Source organism: Diabrotica virgifera, chromosome 3, assembly GCF_917563875.1.
Source record: "Diabrotica virgifera virgifera chromosome 3, PGI_DIABVI_V3a".
NCBI classification, from domain to species: domain Eukaryota; kingdom Metazoa; phylum Arthropoda; class Insecta; order Coleoptera; family Chrysomelidae; genus Diabrotica; species Diabrotica virgifera.
The window spans coordinates 153,457,733-153,482,007 of NC_065445.1; the positions used below are offsets into that span (position 1 = coordinate 153,457,733).

A 24,275-nucleotide genomic window follows, 5' to 3' on the forward strand; every position below is an offset into this window, starting at 1 on the left:
AACAATACAAAAATTCTTCAATATGCTGATGATGTTGTTTTATATACAGAAGGAAAATTGTTAAGTAGATGCGAGGATAATTTAAAAGTCGCATTAGAAATCGTAAATCAGTGCTATGAAGAAGTAGGATTATCAATTTCTGACACAAAAACTGAGGTGTGTTACTTTACAAAAAAGCGTAGAGTTCCACAAGGCAATCTTAACGTTGGAAAATTTAATTTTCCAATTAAAAGCTGTGTTAAGTATCTTGGTACCTATCTAGACAGGAAATTGTCATGGAAAGATCACATTCATCATATTGTTAAAAAATCAGAAAATTCAATAAATATTTTAAGAGCTTTCTGTAAAACAAATTGGGGAGCAGACCCAAATATTGCTTTGATGTTTTACCGTAACATGATCAGACCCATTCTCGACTATAGCTGTCATTTATTTGGATCAGCGACCAATACACTTCTAAATAAACTTGAAATTCAAAAAAATAAATGCTTAAGATTATGCCTAGGTTATTTAAAATCCACTCCAGTCCAAATAATGGAAAATGAAGCAGTGGAACCTCCATTGCATTTACGCCGCCAATTTCTCAGTGATAAATTTACAACTCGAATTCTGTCCAAAAAATGTAAATACCTTCAAGATCTACATGAGCTATCAGTTTTAGACCTCACTCATATAGTCGGAGAGATAGAAGCGGATTTTGTGCGTGATAAGTAATATGGAAAAACTATATGGGGATATGTTAAACTAGTTGTGTACATTACTTTCCCCAACGGCCGGAAACCAGAGTTGGGGCCGAGGGTAGATATAAGGGGTCAAAGTCCCGGTTTTTATTATTTTTTTTGTGACGCTCTTGATAGAGATAGTGCACCAAAATTTGGGAATAAGTAGGTCATGACGTAACTAATTAAAATCTCCAGGGGCGGAACGCTGCGTGGCCGACAAAGGGGTGGGGGAAGGGTTGAATATAAAAATTATAATTGGGTTTTTGTGACGTTCCTGATCGAAATAGTGCACCAAAATTTGGGATTAAGTAGACCATGACATAACTAAGTAAAATCCCCAGAGCCGGAAAACAGATTGGGGGACGAGGGTAGTTATAGGAGGTTAAAGTCGCGGTTTTATTATTTTTTTTGTTACGCTTATGATCGAGATAGTGCACCAAAATTTGGGAATTAGTAGGTCATGACGTAACTAATTTAAATCTCCAGGGGCGGAACGCTGCGTGGCCGACAATGGGGTGGGGGAGGGGTGAATATAAAAATTATAATTGAGTTTTTTGTGACGTTCCTGATCGAGATAGTGCACCAAAATTTGGGAATAAGTAGACCATGACATAACTAAGTTAAATCCTTAGAGCCGGAAACCAGAGTGGGGGACGAGGGTAGTTATAAGGGGTCAAAGTCGCGGTTTTTATTATTTTTTTTTGTGACGTTCATGATCGAGATAGTGCACCAAAATTTGGGAATAAGTAGACCATGGTGTAAAGAATGAAAATCTCCAGGGGCGGAACGCTGCGTGGCCGACAAAGGGGTGAGGACAGGGGTGAATATAAAAATTAAAAGGGGTTTTTTGTGACGTTCCTGATCAAAATAGTGCACCAAAATTTGGGAATAAATAGACCATGACCTAACTAAGTAAAATCCCCAAAGCCGAAAACCAGAGTGGGGAACGAGGGTAGTTATAAGGGGTCAAAGTCGCGGTTTTTATTATTTTTTTTCTGACGCTCATGATCGAGATAGTGCACCAAAATTTGGGAATAAGTAGGTCATGACCTAACCAATTAAAATCTCCAGGGGCGGAACGCGGCGTGGCCGACAAAGGGGTGAAGACAGGGGTGAATATAAAAATTATAAGGGGTTTTTTGTGACGCTCATGATCGAGGTAGTGCACCATAATTAGGGAATAAGTAGGTCATGACGTAACTAATTAAAATCTCCAGGGGCGGAACGCTGCGGGGCCGACAAAGGGGTGGAGACAGGGGTGAATATAAAAATTATAAGGGGTTTTTTGTGACGTTCCTGATCGAGATAGTGCACTAAAATTTGGGAATAAGTAGACCATCACATTACTAAGTAAAATCTCCAGAGCCGGAAACTAGAGGGGGGACGAGGGTAGTTATAAAGGATCAAATTCGCGGCTTTTACTATTTTTTTCTGACGCTTATAATCGAGATAATGTACCAAAATTTTGGAATAACTAGTTCATGACGTAACTAAGTAAAATACCCAGGTGCAGAATGCTGCTTTTGTGGACAATGGGTAGGGGCAGGGGCAGGGGTGAATATATAAATTATAAGGAGTTTTTTGTGACGTTCTTGATAGAAATAGTGCACCAACATTTGGGAATAAATAGGTCATGACGTAGCTAAACAAAATATATACGGGCGGAACGCTGTGTGGGGAACAAAGGGGTAAGGGCAGGAGTGTGTATTAAATTTATAAGAGGTTTTTGTAGCGTTCGTGATCGGGATAGTGCACCAAAATTTGGGAATAAGTAAATCATGACGTAACTTAGCAAAATCTCTAGAGACGTAATGCTGCATGGGGGACCAAAGGGGTCAATATGCAAAACTTTTGAGTGATGATCGTCCTCGAGAATATGTCTGCAATTTGCACAATTGATTAATTTAAATGTCTATGATCAAAATCCAGAAGGGCACAGAGCTAGGTGGGGGTTATTTTTCCTAAAAATTTACCAATTTAAAAAAAATTCCAACTGGACAACATTATATTTAAATAGTTAAAGCTATATTTAAAATTTCCTACCGAAATTAAATTTTGAATTTCCTGCGTCATCATCCGCTTGGGTTAGTTCCGACACGAATCTCTTGGAGCGTTGAATTTGATATCCAAATAACGATATTTGATATCCTTGCATGTAACGCCTATGTAACGCCTGTGATTTTTGAGTGAACGGTTGTATTGTTGTATTCAAAAATGGATGAAAACGTTATTGCTTCGTGTGTTCTAAAAATTGCTTGTAACGAAAATGATAGAATTATTTTGTTCAATGAAGATTCTTTAAAATATTGCAGAGATATATTGGATATTAGAAAAGCGTGTAAACTCAAATATCAAGAAATTATTTTGCCGGATTCGGTGAATAATGTAAGTGGTCATCATGGTAATTGTAAAAAGTTTTTTACATCGATTGACAAGGCCATTGTAGAAGCTTACAACAATAAAACTGGATCTTCAGAGGAAAATTTAAATACCGGTAAGTAATTATTGGATAATATATATGCAATATGTACCTACTGCAATATACACAGTATCGAAATCAATTATACTTTCAATATAGTTGATTGATTATTTGAGATCCAAATTAATTAAAAAAATAAGGCTTGTCTTGAGAATTGTATAACTGCTGCCATTGCAGAGTTTATACTTTTTCATAAGATTAATAGCTGGTTTTTTGAATTTTTGTCTCGTTTACACGAGATTTTTACGTCAAAGTGACATTAATTAGGTACCAGTAGCAAACCCAGAATAGGTTGATTAAAATTAATAAAAGGTAAATAAATAACTCGAAAAATTATTTAAAATACATGTAAAAATGAAGGTGTAAATAAAACAGTGACCGAAGCTGTAGGTACATAAATTTATAATTTTTAGAAAAAATATAATTTCTGTTAGATATACGGAATAATTGTTTGAACAAAATTCCAAACCATTTAATTTTTTTAAGTATTCGTTTAAAACAATTATTTTGAAATCTATTGACCTGGCGGATGTTTCATAGTAGGTATAGTATATCATTTTTTCCGTGCAAATTGAGTAAATTTGTAACAATTATTACTTATGTTTTTTTATTCATTAATAGATTCATCAATCGACTTTACAACAACCGAACATGCAACGGAAAGTCATATCGAAGAAGACGAGGGATGCTTGTTTTGCGATAAAAGAAGAAAGAGGAGTAAAACATGTCATCGTGTACCATTACATAAGTCATCAGACCAGTCACTTCTTAATACTATTACTAATGTTGCGAAAGGATTAAATGATACTCTAATGCTTAACAAAATTAGTTCTATAGGCTCGTATTATTATTATCATTTTCAATGTAAGCAAGTGTATGTTTATCAATTTAATGGACCTACTAATGAGCGAACAGTATGGCATGACGTGAGAGATCTGCACAAAAAAGCATTTGAAAAAATATGTGATTACGTTGAAATTAATGTAATTGAAAACAAAAATTCTTATTCTTTGAAAGTGTTGACGGATAAGTATTTAACAATATTAAGTAATCTTGCAAAAGAAAATCAAGTTGACTTTGACAGTAATTTTTTTCAACATCATTTGTTAGATAAATTTATTAACCGGTTTGGTAATCAGATACAAATTATAACAATTTTCAAGAAAAAACTTATAGCTTCTCGAATGAGTTGTAACATAAATGAGAGCACTTTTGGCGAAATTACCGATTTGGAAGAACAAACTCGCGTCGGCACTAGGGTTAGAAAATCTATTTTATCTATTAACAAAAAACGTCTGCCTAGAAAATTAGAGACAAGTCACCTGATTGCCGGTGAGTGCGATATAGATGACATTTCCGAGAATTTGATTAGTCTTTTGCGATGTATAATAACTAATAATGATTCAAGAAGGCTTAAAAGCGAAAATTGTATGAGAAAAATTTATTCTATAGCCTGCGATATAATCTATGCTGCTTCTGACGGTAAAATAAAAACTTCTAAACATATAACATTAGGTATGACTTTAAAAAGCATAACTAGTAGTCGTAAAGTAGTTGACATATGTAATAGATATGGTCATTGTTGTAGTTATCACACTATTGAAGAACTAGAAACGGAAGCTACTTTTTATGCAAATGATAAGTCAGTGATATGTCCTTTAAATACAGTTTTATTACCAGACTATTGCACGGGTATAGCGTTTGATAATTATGATAGGTATGTAGAAACTCTTAATGGGAAAGATACATTGCACGATACTGTTGGAATTTTGTACCAAAATATCGAGGAAGGCCATGAGATGAATTCTGCGGCAAATAAAGGAAATTTATCTCCTTTGTGTAAGAGGCGAAGAACTTTTGATGCAATTGCTCCTGAAATTCAAAATTATAACAAAGCTCTGATTTTCAAAGATACCTTGTTACCACTAGAAAGTCCATTACGGAATATTACTTCTAGTAATGCCAACTACATGAAAAAAATTGACTTTTTATGGTTATTATCTCATTTTCTTGAAATACCAAATACACCTTTATGGGTTGGTTTTAATAGCAAAATTATTAGTGATGATAGTACCCAGCAAAGAGTAAGTTATTTAACACCCATAAATCTTTCTCCAACAAATCAATCTGTCGTATACTTAACATTAAGACAAGCTCAACAAATAGCTTCAGAGTGCAAGCAAAATTACATGCAAGTCTCCTATGATTTAGCTATTGCTAAAATGGCTTTGCAAATACAAAATATTGAAAAACCTTTATTTGACAACGTTTTCATTCGCTTGGGCGATTTTCACATTATGATGGCATATTTTCACGCTATAGGAAAATTTATAGACGAATGTGGGCTTACTACTTTGATGGTTGAAGCAGAACTTTTAGCTAGTGGCTCAGTGAACGGCTTTATCTCTGGAAAACATTTTAATAGATGTAAGCGTTTATACCCTATACTATATCTTACGTTCCATATGTTGCATTTTGATCAGTTTCTGACAGATAATGAAATAACAATTGATGATTCCATTCGTGAGTTGCTTGATACAATTTTTATTGAAAAGGTATCTCCCCTTACTTTTGAGAATGAAGATTTATCCAAACTTATTAAAAAATACATAGCGTACAAGGAGAAAACTGTGGCTGGTGACCATGGCTATACCGCTCAATTTTATATAATTTTAATGAACTTAATACAAAATTATTTAATTTTTTCGCGCAGTATTCGTACCGGAGATTTTGATACATATAAATATATAATTCCAAAATTAAATGACATCTTTTTTCTGTTCAATCATCAAAATTATTCCCGCTGGCTTTGTAAATATCATGATAACTTATTAAATTTAGATAAAACACATCCAAAACTTGCTGTAGAATTCGACAAGGGAATGTTTGGCATTAAAAGAACAAAAAATATTTTTTCGAGAATACCCGTTGACTTAACGTTAGAACAGACAGTAAATGCTGATGCTGCACGTCGTTTAACTGGAGTAACACATTTTACTAATTCTATATCAGCTAGACAGCGTTGGGCTAAAAGTAGTTGCATTCGTACAACAATCGTTTCTCACGTGTTAGATTTTACAGGTTTAAAAAAATGTCAAGATGTAACTTCTGATTTGGAAAAAAGTAAAATAATTATATCAAACAAGCAAGTTAAAGCTTCTATAAGAACTATTAACGAAAACATGAATCCCTTCAAACACACTGAAATAGACCATAAAAGTTTATTCAATATAGCAACCGGAAAAGCAACAACATGTGACGTAAGAGATTTTCTTTTAAATATCGAACTAAATGGTAAAAATTTGAGAGAAACTTTTATTAAGGAGTGTGCAACATCTGAAAGCCGATTTGAACAACCTATTGCAAAAAATAAGATTCTGAATTTTGCATCAGCTCATGTAAAAAAGAAAATTATTGTAAACAACAAGGTGCATGAAGTTAGACTTCAAAGAGACTTGTTTGGTCGGTTACTTTGCATATCGTTAACTAATAATACAGATGTAGAAAAAGCTCTGACCTATCCAATAACACCGGTTCCAATGTCTATGTGCCAAATGGATGGAACAATTTGCAAGACCAAAAAATCTTTGTTAGTTGAGTGTCTACATATCTCAAATGGTACAATACCTTCCTGTTCTGAGATTGACGTAATCGACGGTTTTTATATTCTTCATTGCCTTGTCGACATACCCCAAACATTTGGTAACATAGCCAAAAAATTTTTAAAAAAAATAACCAATACTACTGCTTTAGAAATTCATTTAATCTTTGATCAATACTTTAAGCCTTCAATCAAAAATTATGAAAGAAATTTAAGGGGTAACAATGAAGCTGAGCGCAGTTTCAATATTACAGGTCCAAATCAAAAACGTCCTGTAGATTTCTTGAAAGAATTGCGTAATAATAAATTCAAAGAAGCATTGGTGAACTTTTTCTTAACATTTTGGGGAAAAAATGAGGTAGCACCCTTTATTGGACAAAAAAAAACTTGTCGTTAATTTCTACGAATGCCATACATTTTTAGTTAATGCTGTTGGGAATGTTGAAAAAGTTGTGGTACCTCATTTCAGCTGTCCTGCCCACGAAGAGGCTGACACCAAAATTGTTTTTCACATTTGTCAAATTCAAAAAGATTCCAATATTACAGTAAAATGCTCAGATACTGATATACTCATAATTTTATTAAGCAATATGCATAATTTAAAAAGTAACTCAAAAATTTGGATTGAAAGTGGAGTAGCAGGAAAAAAAAAGTTCATTGATGTTTGTCAAATTTATAAACAGTATGGCGAAATATTATGCAAAGCTTTAGCAGGTTTTCACGCCCTAACAGGTTGCGATTATAACCCTAGTTTATATAGAAAAGGGAAAAAAAGGCCATTCAATGTATTAGTTAAGTCAGAAAGATACCAAAAAGCATTTTATTCCCTTGGAAATATTGATCAAGATCCAGATGAGGTTTTTAGAGTTATAGAAACTTTTATTTGTCAACTATATGGTTTAGCTCCCACAAAAAAGATTGTTGATCGGGATGTGAATTCTATGCGATATAAATTATTTAACCGTCAATATAAGATGAATGATGTCGATGAACCATTTTGTAAGAAAAAACTAAAAAACTTTGATGCCTCAAGTTTCCCACCTTGTAAAGTTGAATTATATGAGCACTTTTTAAGAGCACAATATATAACAAATATTTGGCTAAATGCTCATAAATCAGTTCCAACAGTACTCATTCCTACTGATTATGGATGGAAACTGGCTGATGATAATTCCTATAAATTTAATTGGTTTAAAGGCCCACAGTTGCCAGAATCTATTCGAGATATTGTTATAGGGGATGATGAGTCTGAAAATGAGATGGATGATTTTGAGTGTGAAAGTGATGAAAATGATGATAATAACGAGTCTGATGATAATAATATTAGCGGTGATGATGACTAATGTAATTTATATGTATTGTATAAAGTATATCTTTAAGTAAATTTTTATATATGTTAAAAGGCTACATCAGCGCGTCATCAAGACGAAAAACGCCTTCCAAGATTGCAGCTTTTGTTTTGAATATTTTGTCGGGTTATTTGACACACATATACGTACTATATTAAAGAATAGCGGTACACAGAACAATTTGAAAAATATGTTAGTATGTGGAAATTACTCTAAGTATAATTAAATAAAAGAAAAACAAAAAATTACACTATCTTCGAATAAACTTTTTATTCCATGCCTAGATTTTGTGTCACATTGGAACTACATATTAAAATCGTTTATCTATAACAAGAAATTGAACTTAACTGACAACATTTAGCAACATAGAGAAATAGTCACCGTTATCACAATGACTAATTACAATATTGTACTTTCGTCTTTGATAGTGTCACCTACTTCCGAGGCACTGTTGCCAAAGGTTCGCAAAATTTTCGAAAAACAGTGCGGCAAAACTTTCGCTCGAATTAATATTAATTACACACTGATGTAGCCTCTTAGTACTTGTAGATGTAAATAAAATTACATTTTCCAATGAAAAACCATGAATTTTTTCTAATTTCATCATTGTTTTTATCAATTAATAATAAATTTTCGAGAACAATAATTATAATTATTTGCATAAATCAATGTTATAATGTTATTTTGAAAAATATAAAAAAATTTAGTTTTTCTCTACATTATTTATGAAAATATTGTGACACCGTTTTTAACAAAACTAGCTGACCCCACCTAGCTGTCCGCTCTTTTGGATTTTGATTCTACAATAAATGAATTGTGCAAGTTACGGACATATTCTCGTTGACGAGCATCACCCAAAAAATTTGCGTATTCACCCTTGTCCGCCCCCTGGAGATTTTATTTAGTTTTTTCATGATCTACTTATTCCCAAATTTTGGTACACTATCTCGTTAACGAAGGTCACAAAAACCCCTATATTTGTATATTCAACCGTACCCACCACCCCTTTATACCCAAGCAGCGTTCCGCCCCTGGAGATTTTAGTTAGTTATGTCATGATCTACTATTGCCAAATTTTGGCGTACCATATCCATCACGAACGTCACAAAAAAACCCCTATAATTTTTACATTCACCTCTGCCCCCACCCATTTGTCCCCCACACAGTGTTCCGCCCCTGGAGATTTTACTTAGTTATGCCATAATCTAATTATTCCCAAATTTTGGGGCACCAACTCGATCACAAAAAACCACTTATAATTTATATATTCACCCCTGCAGCCCCACCCCTTTGTCGGACACGCAGCGTTCGCCCATAGAGATTTTACTTAGTTACGTCATGAACTAGTTATCCCCAAATTTTGGTGCACTATCTCGATCATTAGCGTCAGAAAAAAAAATAGAAAAAACCGCGACTTTGACCCCTTATAACTACCCTCGTCCCCCACTCTGGTTTCCGGCTCTAAGGATTTAACTTAGTTATGTCATGGTCTACTTATTCCCAAATTTCGGTGCACTATCTCGATCAGGAACGTCACAAAAAACTCAATTATAATTTTTTTTATATTCACCCCTCCCCCACCCCATTGTCGGCCACGCAGCGTTCCGCCCCTGGAGATTTAAATTAGTTACGTCATGACCTACTAATTCCCAAATTTTGGTGCACTATCTCGATCATAAGCGTAACAAAAAAAAAATAATAAAAACCGCGACTTTAACCTCCTATAACTACCCTCGTCCCCCAATCTGTTTTCCGGCTCTGGGGATTTTACTTAGTTATGTCATGGTCTACTTAATCCCAAATTTTGGTGCACTATTTCGATCAGGAACGTCACAAAAACCCAATTATAATTTTAATATTCAACCCTTCCCCCACCCCTTTGTCGGCCACGCAGCGTTCCGCCCCTGGAGATTTAAATTAGTTACGTCATGACCTACTAATTCCCAAATTTTGGTGCACTATCTCTATCAAAAGCGTCACAAAAAAAATAATAAAAACCGGGACTTTGACCCCTTATATCTACCCTCGGCCCCAACTCTGGTTTCCGGCCGTTGGGGAGAGTAATGTACACAACTAGTTCAACATATCCCCATATAGTTTTTCCATATTACTTATCACGCACAAAATCCGCTCCCAGCTCTTAGACTAATAGGTACTGGAGAACTAAAAAATCTATACCTTTGGTAGAAAGTTATCTAAGTACGGTAAAGTACAGTGAAGTTATCTATAAAAGCCAAATTCCGCCTTAGTACAGTGCAATGACAAAAACATTATTTTCTAACAAGGTTAAAACATGTTATTTAAACTCACATTTACCGCCAAATATGTTTGATATACTTATTAGAGAAAAATGGTCAAATTTTCAGTACATATTTACCGATGGGTCAAAAGACGCAAATGGAACGGGGGCTGTGCAGTATTCCACGAAAATAAAAATTACCATCATCAATATAGCCTACCTATTGAATGCTCAATATACACAGCAGAAATGATAGTAATGTTTGCTGTTCAGTATGTACTACTGAATCCAACTAGCAATTATGTTATATTTACTGACAGTAAAAGCGTGGTGGACAGATTAAGTAACATTCAAACAGTCAAACACATAAACCACATTGAATTGAATATACTTAAAACTCTGTTTGAAATTACACAATTAGGAGTAAATGTAACAATTGCTTGGATTAAGGGTCATTCGGGAATAAAAGGTAATGAAATAGTTGACAATTTTGCTAAATCAGCTTATGTGATCGAAGAAAAAATAAACAAAAATTTAATTCCAGCTTCAGATATTGATACTTTTAGCAGACAAAAACTTAAAAATAATTGGCAATTGCATTACAGAGAATGTAATACTGGCTCAAATTTTGCTCATTGTAACCCTAGGATATTCTCAAAAAGATGGTTTTACAAAGAATATAACAGACATTTTATAAAGACCATTAATCGGCTGAGAGCCAATCATGCTCTTACGCCATACTCCCAATTGTACTTGTGGCAAAATCGGAGATCTAACACATGTCATATTAGAATGTCATTTAAACATAAATAACATAAACGACCTTTATAAGGAATTAAAATATTTAAAATGTTTTTTCCCAATAAACCTTAATACTTTAATATTTACAAATGATATGGAAATTCTTCATCTCATTTATAAACATGTTAAATTATGTAAATACAAGTTGTAAACGTAATATAATAGGCATAATTTGTTAATGTGGTTTGAAAAAATTAAAAAATATATATATATATATATATATAAAAAACACATAATAAAATAATAACAAAAAAATAATAAATAAAAAAAAAGAAAAAAAAAATAGAAACAAAAATAAAAAAAGAATAGAAAAAAAAAGAAGTAAAAAAAGTGTTTCGCAAAAATTAAAATATATATTAAAAAAACAGTAAAATAATTAAAAAAAAAAACAAAATAAAAAAAAGCTGCACAATGTACCAATGTATCTATAAAAATAATATTGTAGAATGTACTTATGTTTATAAGAAATTTATGACTATGAATCTGCAATCAATCACAAACAAGTCTGGCTAATTGGCTCTGCCAAAGCCATTTTTCAAAAAAAAGCTTAAAACCTTGGTTTAAACCAACTGGTTTTTTTTAAAGCCATGGGTACATAATTCGCAAATATTTTACGGCTATCCCTACTTTTTCTGTCTTTACTTGGCCAATTACGTGTAGTAAAATTCACACTGGTATGGATATGTAAACATTACTAGAATGTCGTTCTACTTGACAATGTCATAATTAACTTAAATAGATGGCTTTTAAATGTTCTTAGATAACTGTTTATTTATATAATTGCAAATTATTATTTCAGTTAATAAATGTGATTATTTCATTCATAGGAGATTCTGACCAATAGAAAGCTACATCAATAAAAATTAAACTGATAATAATTTTTGATAATTTCCCTTCGTCAAGTATATTACGTCAGATGCCCTTGGTTGCGATGAAAAAATACATTCAGTGGCATTAATGACAATTAATGTTTTAAAAATTATAAAAGTGATGACTTTCAACCGTCAAATATTTATAACAACTGTGTGTTTAATTGTACTAATTTGTACTTACATAAATAAATTACAATAAAATTTTGGTTTTGAACAGTTTTATTCATGAAATAATCGCAACAAATTGCACTCGATCTCTAAAATTAATATAGAATTTTAGAGCTCTTGTGCAATTACTACTGATAATTTTTTCACTAACTATGTATTCAGTGATTGTAATAATTTATATGTACAACAAAAACTAATACTCAATCGAGAAAAGAGGAAAAGTGTTAAAGTGATTTTTTAATAATATATTGTTACTATGGAACGATTACAATTTTGAACATCTTTAACAACAAAATACTTGGATCACAGAATATATCTTGATGTATTCTTTGCTTGGATCTTCCATAAATAATAAACAATAAATAACTTTTTATTAAGTTCACGTCTTAAATCAATTATTCGTCAAATACACTATATATCAATATTATTTAATCAACAACTTAAAATATTCCCGATTCATGTCAAATATTTAAAATTGTCACTGATTGTCACTGTCTGACTGACAATATGCTGACAATATTCTATTCGACTGAGTGTGTTGTATGACAAAGATAGATTTGAAAAATATTACCACGGACATTGTGTTCATTTTTTTCGAATCCTGAAAAAAACAATAAATATTTTTGAAAAATTTAAACGCAGAATGAAAGACTAAATTATTACCAAGATCCGAAAGTCCCTTAGAATAAATAAAAGTTTATTTTGAATGAGATATTTGAAATTAAAAACACACTAAATTTTCTCTTAGTTTTTCACCTCTGTAACTTATTAAAATAAACATTATAGAAGTTCTCAGGGACTTTTGGCCATCACTAATAACGTAATCTTTCATTCTGCGTTTAAATTTTTCAAAAATACTTATTAGATTTCTCAGGATTCGAAAAAAATGAATATCCATTTGAATAGCATTGCAGCCGAAAATACGTACCCATCCCATTAAGAAAAAACCGTGTTTTTTTATTGAACCTCCAAACTGGTCTTTTTATTTAAAGTCTTTAATAAAGTTGCCGCAAATGAAAAAAAATTAAGATAAATAACTTCTATTGTTTTACTTTCGAACTTAGCTATTTTGAATATTATTACGTTTGAAGATGTTTTTTTTGTTATTTTAATTTTTTGTGTGCAAATAAAAATAAAAGTTATCTTAATAATTTTTTTCATTGTTTATTATTGTACCATTATTTTATAAAATAATTTATTCATTTTCAAAGTATTTAGACATATGATACTTTGTATCAAATAAACCTGGTTTAAACCAAAAAACCTGTTTTTTGTTTTTTTGAAAAAACCTTGGTTTTTGCCAACCCTGCCCGGTAACTACACACGGACATGGATAACTTAATATGTAAACTCACCTGAAGGTTTATCTAACCCTCTATCGTCCCTCCTAGTCCTCTCTCTCCTCCTCTGTTCTTCTTCTTTCTTGAGCCGCTCCCTTTCTCTTTGTCTTTCTTGACATCTCGCCAGTGCTTCTTCTCGTTCCTTTTCCCGCGCCTCCTCCCTTTCTCTTGCTAGTCGTCGTTCTCTGTCTCTCTCACGTTCTCTTTCCCTATCACGGGAATCCCGTTTGGTCGTCTCTTTACGAGCTGGACCCCTGTCCGTCGATCTTATGTCTTTACCTCTAGAATACAGTAGGACCAGTTAACTGATAATATAACAGAAATATACTAAAATTGAGTCGGATGTATACCTTGAAGCCACACAAAAAATTGAATTAAGTGGAAATAGACTAAAGAAATTTAGAAAATTTCTTATTATAGTATAACATATTTATATTATTAGCATCCAACATAATATATCTATACTATGGGCTAATTAGCAAAATACAAGGAAAAGTAATTGATGGATTCGACCGTTACTTGATGGAAGTTCATTTTATCTCACAATAAAACACTGAAAAACGTTTGTTTTCTATACTTCCACAAAATTTATTACAACTATGTTATTACTACAGCTGTATATCACTTGAGAAAGGCACTTTGCCGAAAAGGCTGTAGTAATAACATAGTTGTAATAAATTTTGTGGAAGTATAGAAAACAAACGTTTTTCAGTGTTTTATTGTGAGACAAGGAAAAGTTATTTACCAGCAATTTTATTGCTGGAATCGAATCTTATGATCCTATATATTAATAATATAGGTATGCAAAGTCTGCAGATAGTGTGCTACTTTTTTTTTATAACAAAATGGCGCCCGAAAATCGTGTTTTTTTTTCAATGTTTGCTCTATAACTCCAAAGATTTTAATTCTACACCAAAAACACCCACATAAAAATTCCCCGTAATTAAATTCTGGATAGAGACGTGTTTTTCCCGATTTACTTCGACGAAAATTTTCCCCGGAAAATGCGGGTTTTTCTAACAAAATCTTTAATTTTCAACTAAAATTTTAGATAAGTAATTGTTTATCAGTAATTAAATAACTTGGTAATGTAAAAGCTCTTTTCGTATAGATTATAATTCCAGAAGCCGATGGAAATTGAATGAACAGTTTAGCAACAATTAAATTGTTAATTAAAAATTTACGGTGGCTATAATAACCACAATAATTATGATACATAAGAATAACTACGATTTTTGTATAAAAAGACACTGTACCTATCTAATGTACTTTACAGAATTGAAATTGGACTATTTAAGCGGCCTCAGGAATATTTTCAAATTATAAACATTTTTTTGGTTTATAAACAAATAGAATATCTCGGGAAATATTAAATCAAATTAAACCATCACAACGGTACTGGAAAAAAGCGGCACGACGCTTATTTTAAAAGAAAAAACGTTTAATTGTGATGAGTGGTTCTTGAGATACAACCGGTTAAAGTTAACCGGCATTTACGGCAAAGATATAAACAATAGGATCATAATTTTCAAACCATCACCTTTTTATTTTCGTCCTCTGTCTCCACACCAATTTTCATATCTTTAAAATACTCATAACATATATTATTATAATAAAAACTATCGATATTACGAGTGAAAATTGCCAAAAATAGCAAAATTCCAATAAAAAATTAAGTTGGAGAAAATGTAATCTCCAAGTTCAAAATCGGTATACGTTAAAAAATACATTTTCTCGGCTTACCATGGAGCAATTTTCTTCATTCTCTTTTTGTTCCCAAGTAACTCGAGTAGAGCCATCTAACTAACGCATTATTAAATGTCAAACTTGCTTTTGTTTTGTTATAATAGATTAATTTATTTATAAGAAAAGAAAACTACATATTTTTTGTAGACGTTTTTTAGATAAACTTGCTACAAGTCTAACTTTTAACGTTAAAAACACAAATATTCTCATTTGAAAGCTATATAATTATTTAAACAATCTTTAAACAAATTAAAAATGTTTATAAAGTTTATATAGTAAAAATAATAAATAAATTAATTTATTATAACAAAACAAAAGCAACTTTGACATTTAGTAATGCGTTAGCTAGATGGCTCTACACGAGTTACTTGGGAACAAAAAAAGAATGAAGAAAATTGCTCCATGGGAAGCCGAGAAAATGCATTTTTTTAACGTATACCGATTTTGAACTTACATTTTCTCCAACCTAATTTTTGATTGGAATTTTGCTATTTTTGACAATTTTCACTCGTAATGTCGACAGTTTTTATTATAATAATATATGATCATCCATCACACTTATTTAGGGTAAATATTTTTAATCCCAACATATATTTTTCACTACTGTTATTATTTCAATATTAACATAAAATTTATATTCTTTTGGCTGAATTAACTACACATATTAGATTCTGTCAAGGTGCGGTGTCAGTCTGGTAATGCCATCTTTCAGGGGGCCATTACGATCAGTTGTCACCTAAACTCTGCCATGTAAGCACTCACGTGGGACTCTGTCCCACCTACAATTTTCCAACCAATATGGTTGATGTCATGTGATGCCAGGGGTTAATCCGGAAATATTTTTAACATCCTTCAAAATAAGATAACATAATGTAACCCCAACTGTTTAAAATCAATTTAAGGGTTTTTACCCGTACATTTTGGTGGCTTTACCTTTCCGTGGCCGTGCGGGGCAACTTGGTTACCCCAGATGCAGTTTTGTCTTTATAACTTTTCAAAATATTTTTTTCCCTCCAGGTAATCTTAGAAAATATATTACTAAATCGTTTTTTTATAAAAAATTATCAAATATAATTTAAATTTTATACTAAAATTAAAATTAACTCCTCGGGGCACTCAGCGCCAGAAACCCCTGCCAGAGACATTCAACAATATACAAGTCGAAGATGCAGCTTTTGTGCCAGGGCACGTGACAGAAAGACTCAATATCATGTAGTACATGCAGAAAACCAATTTGTACCATACATCGAGAAGAAAGTAAAACATTTTTATGACCTGACTGTAAAAATCAGGAATAAAATCAAATTGTAATTACAGGTAAAAATAAAAAAAATGTATATCTTTTTAATAATAAAAATAAATTATTTCAGTTACTAGTGCCTTATTATATAACTTTCCAAACAATAATGTAAAATTTAAATGAATTATTAAAGTATTTTAGTGGGGTAACATAGTTGCCCCGCACGGCCTGCAGCGTAAGTTTTTATAGCACGGTTCCGGAAAGGTTAAAGCATGTAAACCTGTAAGTATAACAATCTATTCACTCTTTTACCTTTGTCAAAATTTAACCTCACGTTTGTTTTACTTATAGAGTTATACTTATTTTAGGTGATAACACTGATGATGGAATATTGATTCCGAAAACGTTTTGTGATACATCCCTTTTTAGGGATTTTAAATACCTTTTACAAAATAAGGTTTTTATTTTTTTTATAATAATATGTTATGAGTATTTTAAAGATATGAAAATTGGTGAAAAAAAAAGAGGACCGATATAAACCGTGATGGTTCGAAAAATATGATCCTATTGTTTATATCTTTGCCGTAAATGCCGGTCAACTTTGACCGGTTGTATCTCCGGAACCACTCATCACAAATTAAACGTTTTTTAGTTTAAAAGAAGCGTCCTGTCGCCTTTTTTCCAATACCGATGATTTAATGATTTAATTTAATTTAATATTTCCCGAGATATTGTATTTGTTTATAAGCCAAAAAAGTGTTTATAATTTTAAAATATTCCTGAGACTGCTTAAATAGTCCAATTTCAATTCTGTAAAGTACATTAGATAGGTACAGTGTCTTTTTATACAAAAATCATAGTTATTCTTACGTATCATAATTATTGTGGTTATTATAGCGACCGTAAATTTTTAATTAACAATTTAATTGTTGCTAAACTGTTCATTCAATTTCCATCGGCTTCTGGAATTATAATCTATACGAAAAGAGCTTTTACATTACTGTAGTCCTTTATTTGAATTTCGCACCACTGACAGCCTGATTATCACTTGTCACTCAAATTAGAAGTGTAAAAAAGAAGAGGAATATATCCTCACTTATGGGACTTTATGTTTGTTTACGATTATGGCGGTTTGAAGTATTCGTTTCCGAGGGCTGGCCAAGTACCTAAGAGGTGGAGGCCATGAAACTAAAAAAGAAAAAAGAAGTATTCGTTTAAGATTTATTTTTATTGTTTATGTGTAAGAAACGTTTATAGTATTTTTACTACAAAAACGTTATTACGTAGGTCAAAATTTTTGACGTAAGAGAACTGTCAAAACATTAGAATGTGACTTTTCATTATTGCTATGTTTATTATAAACACGGCAATAATGACAACATAGAGTTATATATTAGCATAGAGAGAGTGTCATTCAGAGCGAAGTGACGACACCATCTTTTTTATTTGGATTAGTACTGTTTCACTCTTACGCATAGTAAAGCTGCTACGGTTGTCCTCCTCTTCCGTGCCTATATTCACACTGAATGTCATCATAGATTTTCGATATAATGTGTTAGAAAGAGATGCAGCAAACCAGTCCATGAGATCTTGTCGTCAGGAAGCGCGGAAGGTAGGCTCCCTCTATGTTAATATATACCTCTATGAATGACAAGTCACATTCTAATGTTTTGACAGTTCTCTTACGTCAAAAATTTTGACCTACGTAATAACGTTTTTGTAGTAAAAATACTATATGTTCAATAAATACAGTTACGAAGATAAAGCCCATATTATTTCATTAAGGGAGACTACAATTTCAGAAGTGGGATTACGAGGATCGCTGACATTTACGCAGATTCGAAAATTATATGATAGCCATCATGCCTGGTTCAGACACCGAAATCGAAAATACCACGGGAAATACTGCCGCTCAAGCAAGCATAGCGGAAATAGTACATACGGCAGTACAGGCGATACTAGATTACGAGGGAAAAAAAGCAAATTACCACTGCACAAAACCCGACAGTCACATATAACCCCATAAAAATTAGCAACAGTGAATTATCAACGTTAATGCTCGAATTTTCAGGCACAGGCAAAAGCCAGAATATTGCAATGTGGTTAGAGAGAATTGAAAAAATCAGAACCGTTTATAATGTGCCAAGTGACATTTTACAGCCGTTAGCCATTGGAAAATTGACCGGAAAAGCAAAGGAATGGTATCTCAGTAAGCCAAACTTAATTTCCACAGATTGGACAGGGTTAAAAACTGAAATTAAGAGAATGTATTTCAGTTTTTCAGCATATTTTCATGATAAACTGTTACTGGGCAACGAAGCAGGTGTTGACGATGAAGAGATGGTACATTACCTGATCGATGGGTTTGATGATCGCCTACTTCAAAATCAAGCCAAAATGATGTTATCCACATTAAATAGCACAGAAGACTTGTATAAGTTGATGGACAGCGTTGTTAACGAAGAGGCGGAAGTGGTCAGAGGCCTGTTACAGCGTCAAGTGACAGGGTAAGTGCTAGCCAGAACCAACCTCATACAGCAACACAGGGAAGGATGTCAGTTCCTGTAAAGTGTTTCAATTGTGGGCGTACGGGACACAATCAGAGTCAGAGGCACACAGAGCGGGTCAGAGGCCTGTTACAGCGCCAAGTGACAGGGTAAGTTAAGATAACCAACGTCATACAGCAACACAGGGAAGGATGTCAGTTCCTGTAAAGTGTTTCAATTGTGGGCGTACGGGACACAAAGTGACCGAGTGCAGACAAGCCAAGGGTGATAGGGAATCATGCTTTAGATGTGGAAGCAAGGATCATATGGTAAGAGACTGTCCTAATAGAAATCAGCAGGTGGTGCAACAAGTCGCAGATTCGACTACCAGAGATAGCAACGGAGCCATGGGACTAGTGGAACGTCCTATGAGTCAATCAGATCCTTTTGTATTAAGCCTGGTTCTAGATAAGTATGGCATAACATTAAATGGTATAATAAATACAGGGAGTCCAATATCATTGATATCATAAAATTTTGTAACTGCAGAAGATATTATTTCTTCTACTAATATTGAATCTTATTCAGGTATAAATAAATCACCTTTGAAGGTTTTAGGGCTTTTTTATGACAAAGTTACTTTTGATGACATATCAGTAAATTTAAAATTTTATGTTGTTGAGAAAGATTCTTTGAGTTATAACCTACTTTTGGGTCGAGATTTTATAAACAATGAATGCATAGAAAATATAAGCTTTTCAAATGGTTATTTTAAAATAAATAAAAATTCTTGTGTATATACGGAGGAGGATTATCAGTTTCCTTTTACATATGTTTTGTTTATTAACGATATGGTAAATCTAGATGCAGACTTGAATATTAAATATTGTTTATTTTTTGAAATAACTAATAGTGTTCAGACTTTATTGAAGACATATTATTTTGATTATGATAAACCATTGAAACCACAGTGTGATTTCAAAGCACATTTAACAAAACCCGAACCTTTTAGTATCAGACCACGTAGACTGTCCTACGCAGAGAAAAAGTCATTAGATGAAATTCTTGCTAATCTATTAGAAAATAGTGTTATTAGAGAAAGTGATTCACCTTTCTGTTCATCAGTAGTATTGACTAAAAAGAAGTCTAACGAATATCGAATGAGTGTAGACTATCGTACTTTAAATAAATGTCCTTATTAGAGATCAATTTCCCTTACCGCTAATAGATGATCATTTAGACAGGTTAAAGAATAAGAAATATTTCTCTAAATCAGATTTGAAAAATGCTTTTCACCATGTTCCTTTGAGTGAAAATTCTATTAAGTATACTTCATTCGTTACACCTTCAGGTCAGTATGAATTCCTAAAATTACCTTTTGGTTTGAGCTCAAGTCCTTCTATTTTTGCAAGGTTTGTTAATAAAATTTTGAAAGGTTTATGCAACAAGGAAACGTCTTAATATATTTTTTAATTAATAATAATAATAATATAATTTCAATTTAATATATTTTGATGACATATGATGATTGCTAGAAGAAAATTTAGAAGTATTACGAGAAGTTTTAATATTGGTTAGCCAAAATTTACTTGAGTTAAGATTAGATAAATGTTCATTTTTGAAAACAGAAATAGATTTTCTAGGTTACAGAATAAATGAAAAGGGTACATGTCCTAATAAAGATAATGTGAAAGCTATTTCAGAGTATCCAGTTCCTACAGTTACCAAGCAGGTGCATAGATTTATAGGTCTTGCTAGTTACTTTAGACGTTTTATACAGAACTTCTCTATCATTGCCAAACCGTTATACGATCTGTTACGAAAAAATGTAAAATTTGAATTTTCAATGACACATTTACAAGCTTTTGAGAATTTGAAGTCAAAACTGACATCAGAACCTATTTTAGCAGTTTATGATCCGAGTAGGGAAACAGAGCTACATTGTGATGCAAGCCAAGTAGGCTATGGATCAATTTTACTTCAGAAACAAAGTGATGAAAAATTTCCCCCAGTATTCTTCTTTAGCAAGAGAACAACTGAATATGAGTCTCGCTATCATAGCTATGAACTTGAATGCTTAAGTATTGTGTACGCACTTAAACGATTTCATGTTTATCTACAGGGAATACCTTTTAAAATAGTTACAGATTGTGACAGCTTTCGCTTAACCATGAGTAAAAAGGATTTAATTCCAAGGATAATGAGATGGTGTTTGTTATTACAAAATTATGATTACTCTATTGAACACAGATCAAATACAAGAATGCAACATGTAGATGCCTTAAGCAGAGTGAGTTATGTACTGTATTAGAAGGCAATACTATTTAACAAACTTTGGTTTTAAAACAGTCCAAGGATACAATTATTTCAGATCTTAGGAAAAGACTCGAGGAAGGAGATCATCCTTTCTTTGAATTAAGAAATGGGTTAGTATATAGAAAATTGAAAGATAATATTGCATTTTATGTACCAGAAAGTATGGAGTCAGCAAATATCTATCACTATCATAATGAATTTCGGTCATTTCGGAACAGACAAAACATGGGAAATTATTTCCAAGACATATTGGTTTCCAAAATGAAAATCGAAGATTGGACATCACATTGAAAATTGCTTAAAGTGTATTGAATTTAATTCTAAAAGTGGTAAGTCAGAAGGATACCTACATAGTATACCTAAGGGTAACTTGCCTTTTGAAGTGCTTCATATTGATCATTATGGGCCGTTAGCTCCTTATAATAAGAATAAACATGTATTTGAAGTTGTTGATGGGTTTACTAAATTTCTTAAGTTCTATCCTTGCAAATCAACAAATACTGTAGAAGTAATTAAATATTTAACTGAACATTTTGCCAATTACAGTGTACCTAACATTATCATTTCAGACAGAGGATCTTGTTTTACCTCTCATGATTTTAAATAATTTTTGGAGGAGTATGCAGTTAATCACATACTGATTGCAAGTGGTTGTCCGAGAACCACATGAACAGATACCAGAACCACATAATATAACAGATGAAAGACAAATCAATTGGCCAAATGCATTGCATGAAGTGGAATTCTGTATTAACAATTCCATAAGTAGATCAACGGAAGAGACCCCAGCCAAGTTACTTTTCGGAAGAGACCTAATAGGGAAGATTAAGGATAATTTAAGAGAAGCGTTATGAGATATTTATACGGAGGAAAGAGATTTGGAAACAATTCGAAGTAAGGCAGAAACACAAATAGTTAAAACACACAATGTGAATGAAAAATATTACAACAAAAAGCATAAGGAGGTTTAAGGTGGGGCAATATGACATGATTACGAATGTAGACACAACCCCTGGTGTAGCTATACCAAAGTTTAGAGGGCCGTATGAGATTACAAAAGAACTACCAAATGATAGGTACGTTGTGAACGATATTATTGGTTTCCAGACAACACAAATGCCATACGAGGGTATTATAGATAGTAGTAGGATGAGGGCTTACGATAAATAATCCATTAGTTATCCCATTATGTTATGTCATGTTTATTTAAACTGTTATGAATATTATATTAAACCCATTATGAATTACTTATGTACGTTTATTTCAAATATCCATTATATTATGATTTGAATGCTAAATATGTTATGTCCTATAATTATGTAATATTAGGTTGATCGAGGACGATCAGACATGTCATGTTGGCCGAACTGTAGTCCTTTATTTGAATTTCGCGCCACTGACAGCCTGAAAAGAACAGGAATATAACCTCACTTTTGGGACTTTATGTTTGCTTACGATTATGGCGGTTTGAAGTATTCGTTTAAGATTCATTTTTATTGTTTATGTGTAAGAAACGTTTATGTTCAATAAATACAGTTACGAAGATGAAGCCCATATTATTTCATTAAGGGAGACTACATTACCAAGATATTTAATTATTGATAAACAATTACTTATCTAAAATTTTAGTTGAAAATTAAAGATTTTGTTTGAAAAACGCGCATTTTACGGGAAAAACACGTCTCTAGGCAGAATTTAATTGGGGTGAATTTTTATTTGAGTATTTTTGGTGTAAAGTTAAATGGAGTTATAGAGCAAAAATTGAAAAAAAAACACGATTTTCGGGCGCCATTTTGTTTATAAAAAAAGTAGCACACTAGCTGCGGACTTTGCATATCTATCCAGATTTAGCCATACGGCTCACACTCCCTCTAAGGGGAAAATTGACTCATCCCAGATACCTACGGTATCAAAAGGATTGAGCTCTGGTGGGACTCTTTCCGTGTTATCGAGTCCTAGGTGACTTGGAATGCAGGTGTATCTCCCAAAAATTTTCGTACACTTCTGGCCGTCGCGAGTAGTACAGCTTTCTGCATGGTCTTATAAAGATGTTCATTCAGACCCAGCTTTTTTATGCTTTCGAGGAGGGTCTTCGGAATGACTCCAGTAGTAGACATAATAATCGGTATCGTATGGGTACTTTGCATTCTCCATTGCCTTCGTATTTGAATTTCCAGATCTCTGTACTTGGCGATCTTTTCAGTAAATTTACTACGTAGATTATTGTTGTTAGGTATCGCCACATCAATTAGTGTTGTTTGTCTTGTTAATTTATTAACTAGTACGAGATCTGGTCTATTATGTGCCACTGTTTGGTCTGTGAGCACAATGCGGTCCCAGTATAGCTTGTAATTGCCATCCTCAAGCATACTCTCAGGGACGTATTGATAATATGGGAGATGGTCAGTTTGGAGAAGTCCCAGCTTGATCGCTATTTCTTGATGAAGGATTTTCCCACTGCGTCATGCCGTTCCTTGTATTCAGTTGCAGCAAAAGCCTGGCAGCCCCCTGTAAGATGTTGGATGGTTTCTTGGGCTTGACATCCATATCGGCATCTGTCGTTTTGAACCTGAGGGTCTTTGACGATATATTTCAGGTAATTTCTGGTTGGTATAACCTGATCTTGAATGGCCAGTAATGAACCCTCCGTTTCAGGGAACATCCTTCCTGCTGTCAACCAATAGTTCGACGCTGCATTGTCGACATAGTCTTGGCTGACATCATTGGGATGTCGCCCGTGCAGAGGTTTACCCATCCAGTTGAGCAGGTGGTTTATGCGCATTTCTGGTTCCCTCAGTTTGATCGGTGTTGTCATCTACTGCGCAGATAGCGCGATGTAGAGTAGATGTTTCAGCTTGCATCTGAAAATAAGTTCTTAAATTAGCAATTTGTTTATCTAATTGCTCACCTATATCC

The 24,275-nt window shown here is 32.9% G+C and overlaps 1 protein-coding gene across 2 annotated transcripts in view; it reads right to left on the reverse strand.

Moving 5' to 3' along the window:
* Positions 1-24,275, reverse strand: part of LOC114342228 (zinc finger CCCH domain-containing protein 13) — a 158,488-nt gene that overhangs the window by 96,999 nt on the left and 37,214 nt on the right. For both annotated transcript variants that reach the window (XM_028293017.2, XM_028293018.2), the window contains one exon: positions 13,587-13,852. In XM_028293017.2, the coding sequence (XP_028148818.1) occupies positions 13,587-13,852 (266 nt within the window). The remainder of the gene's footprint in view (positions 1-13,586; positions 13,853-24,275) is intronic.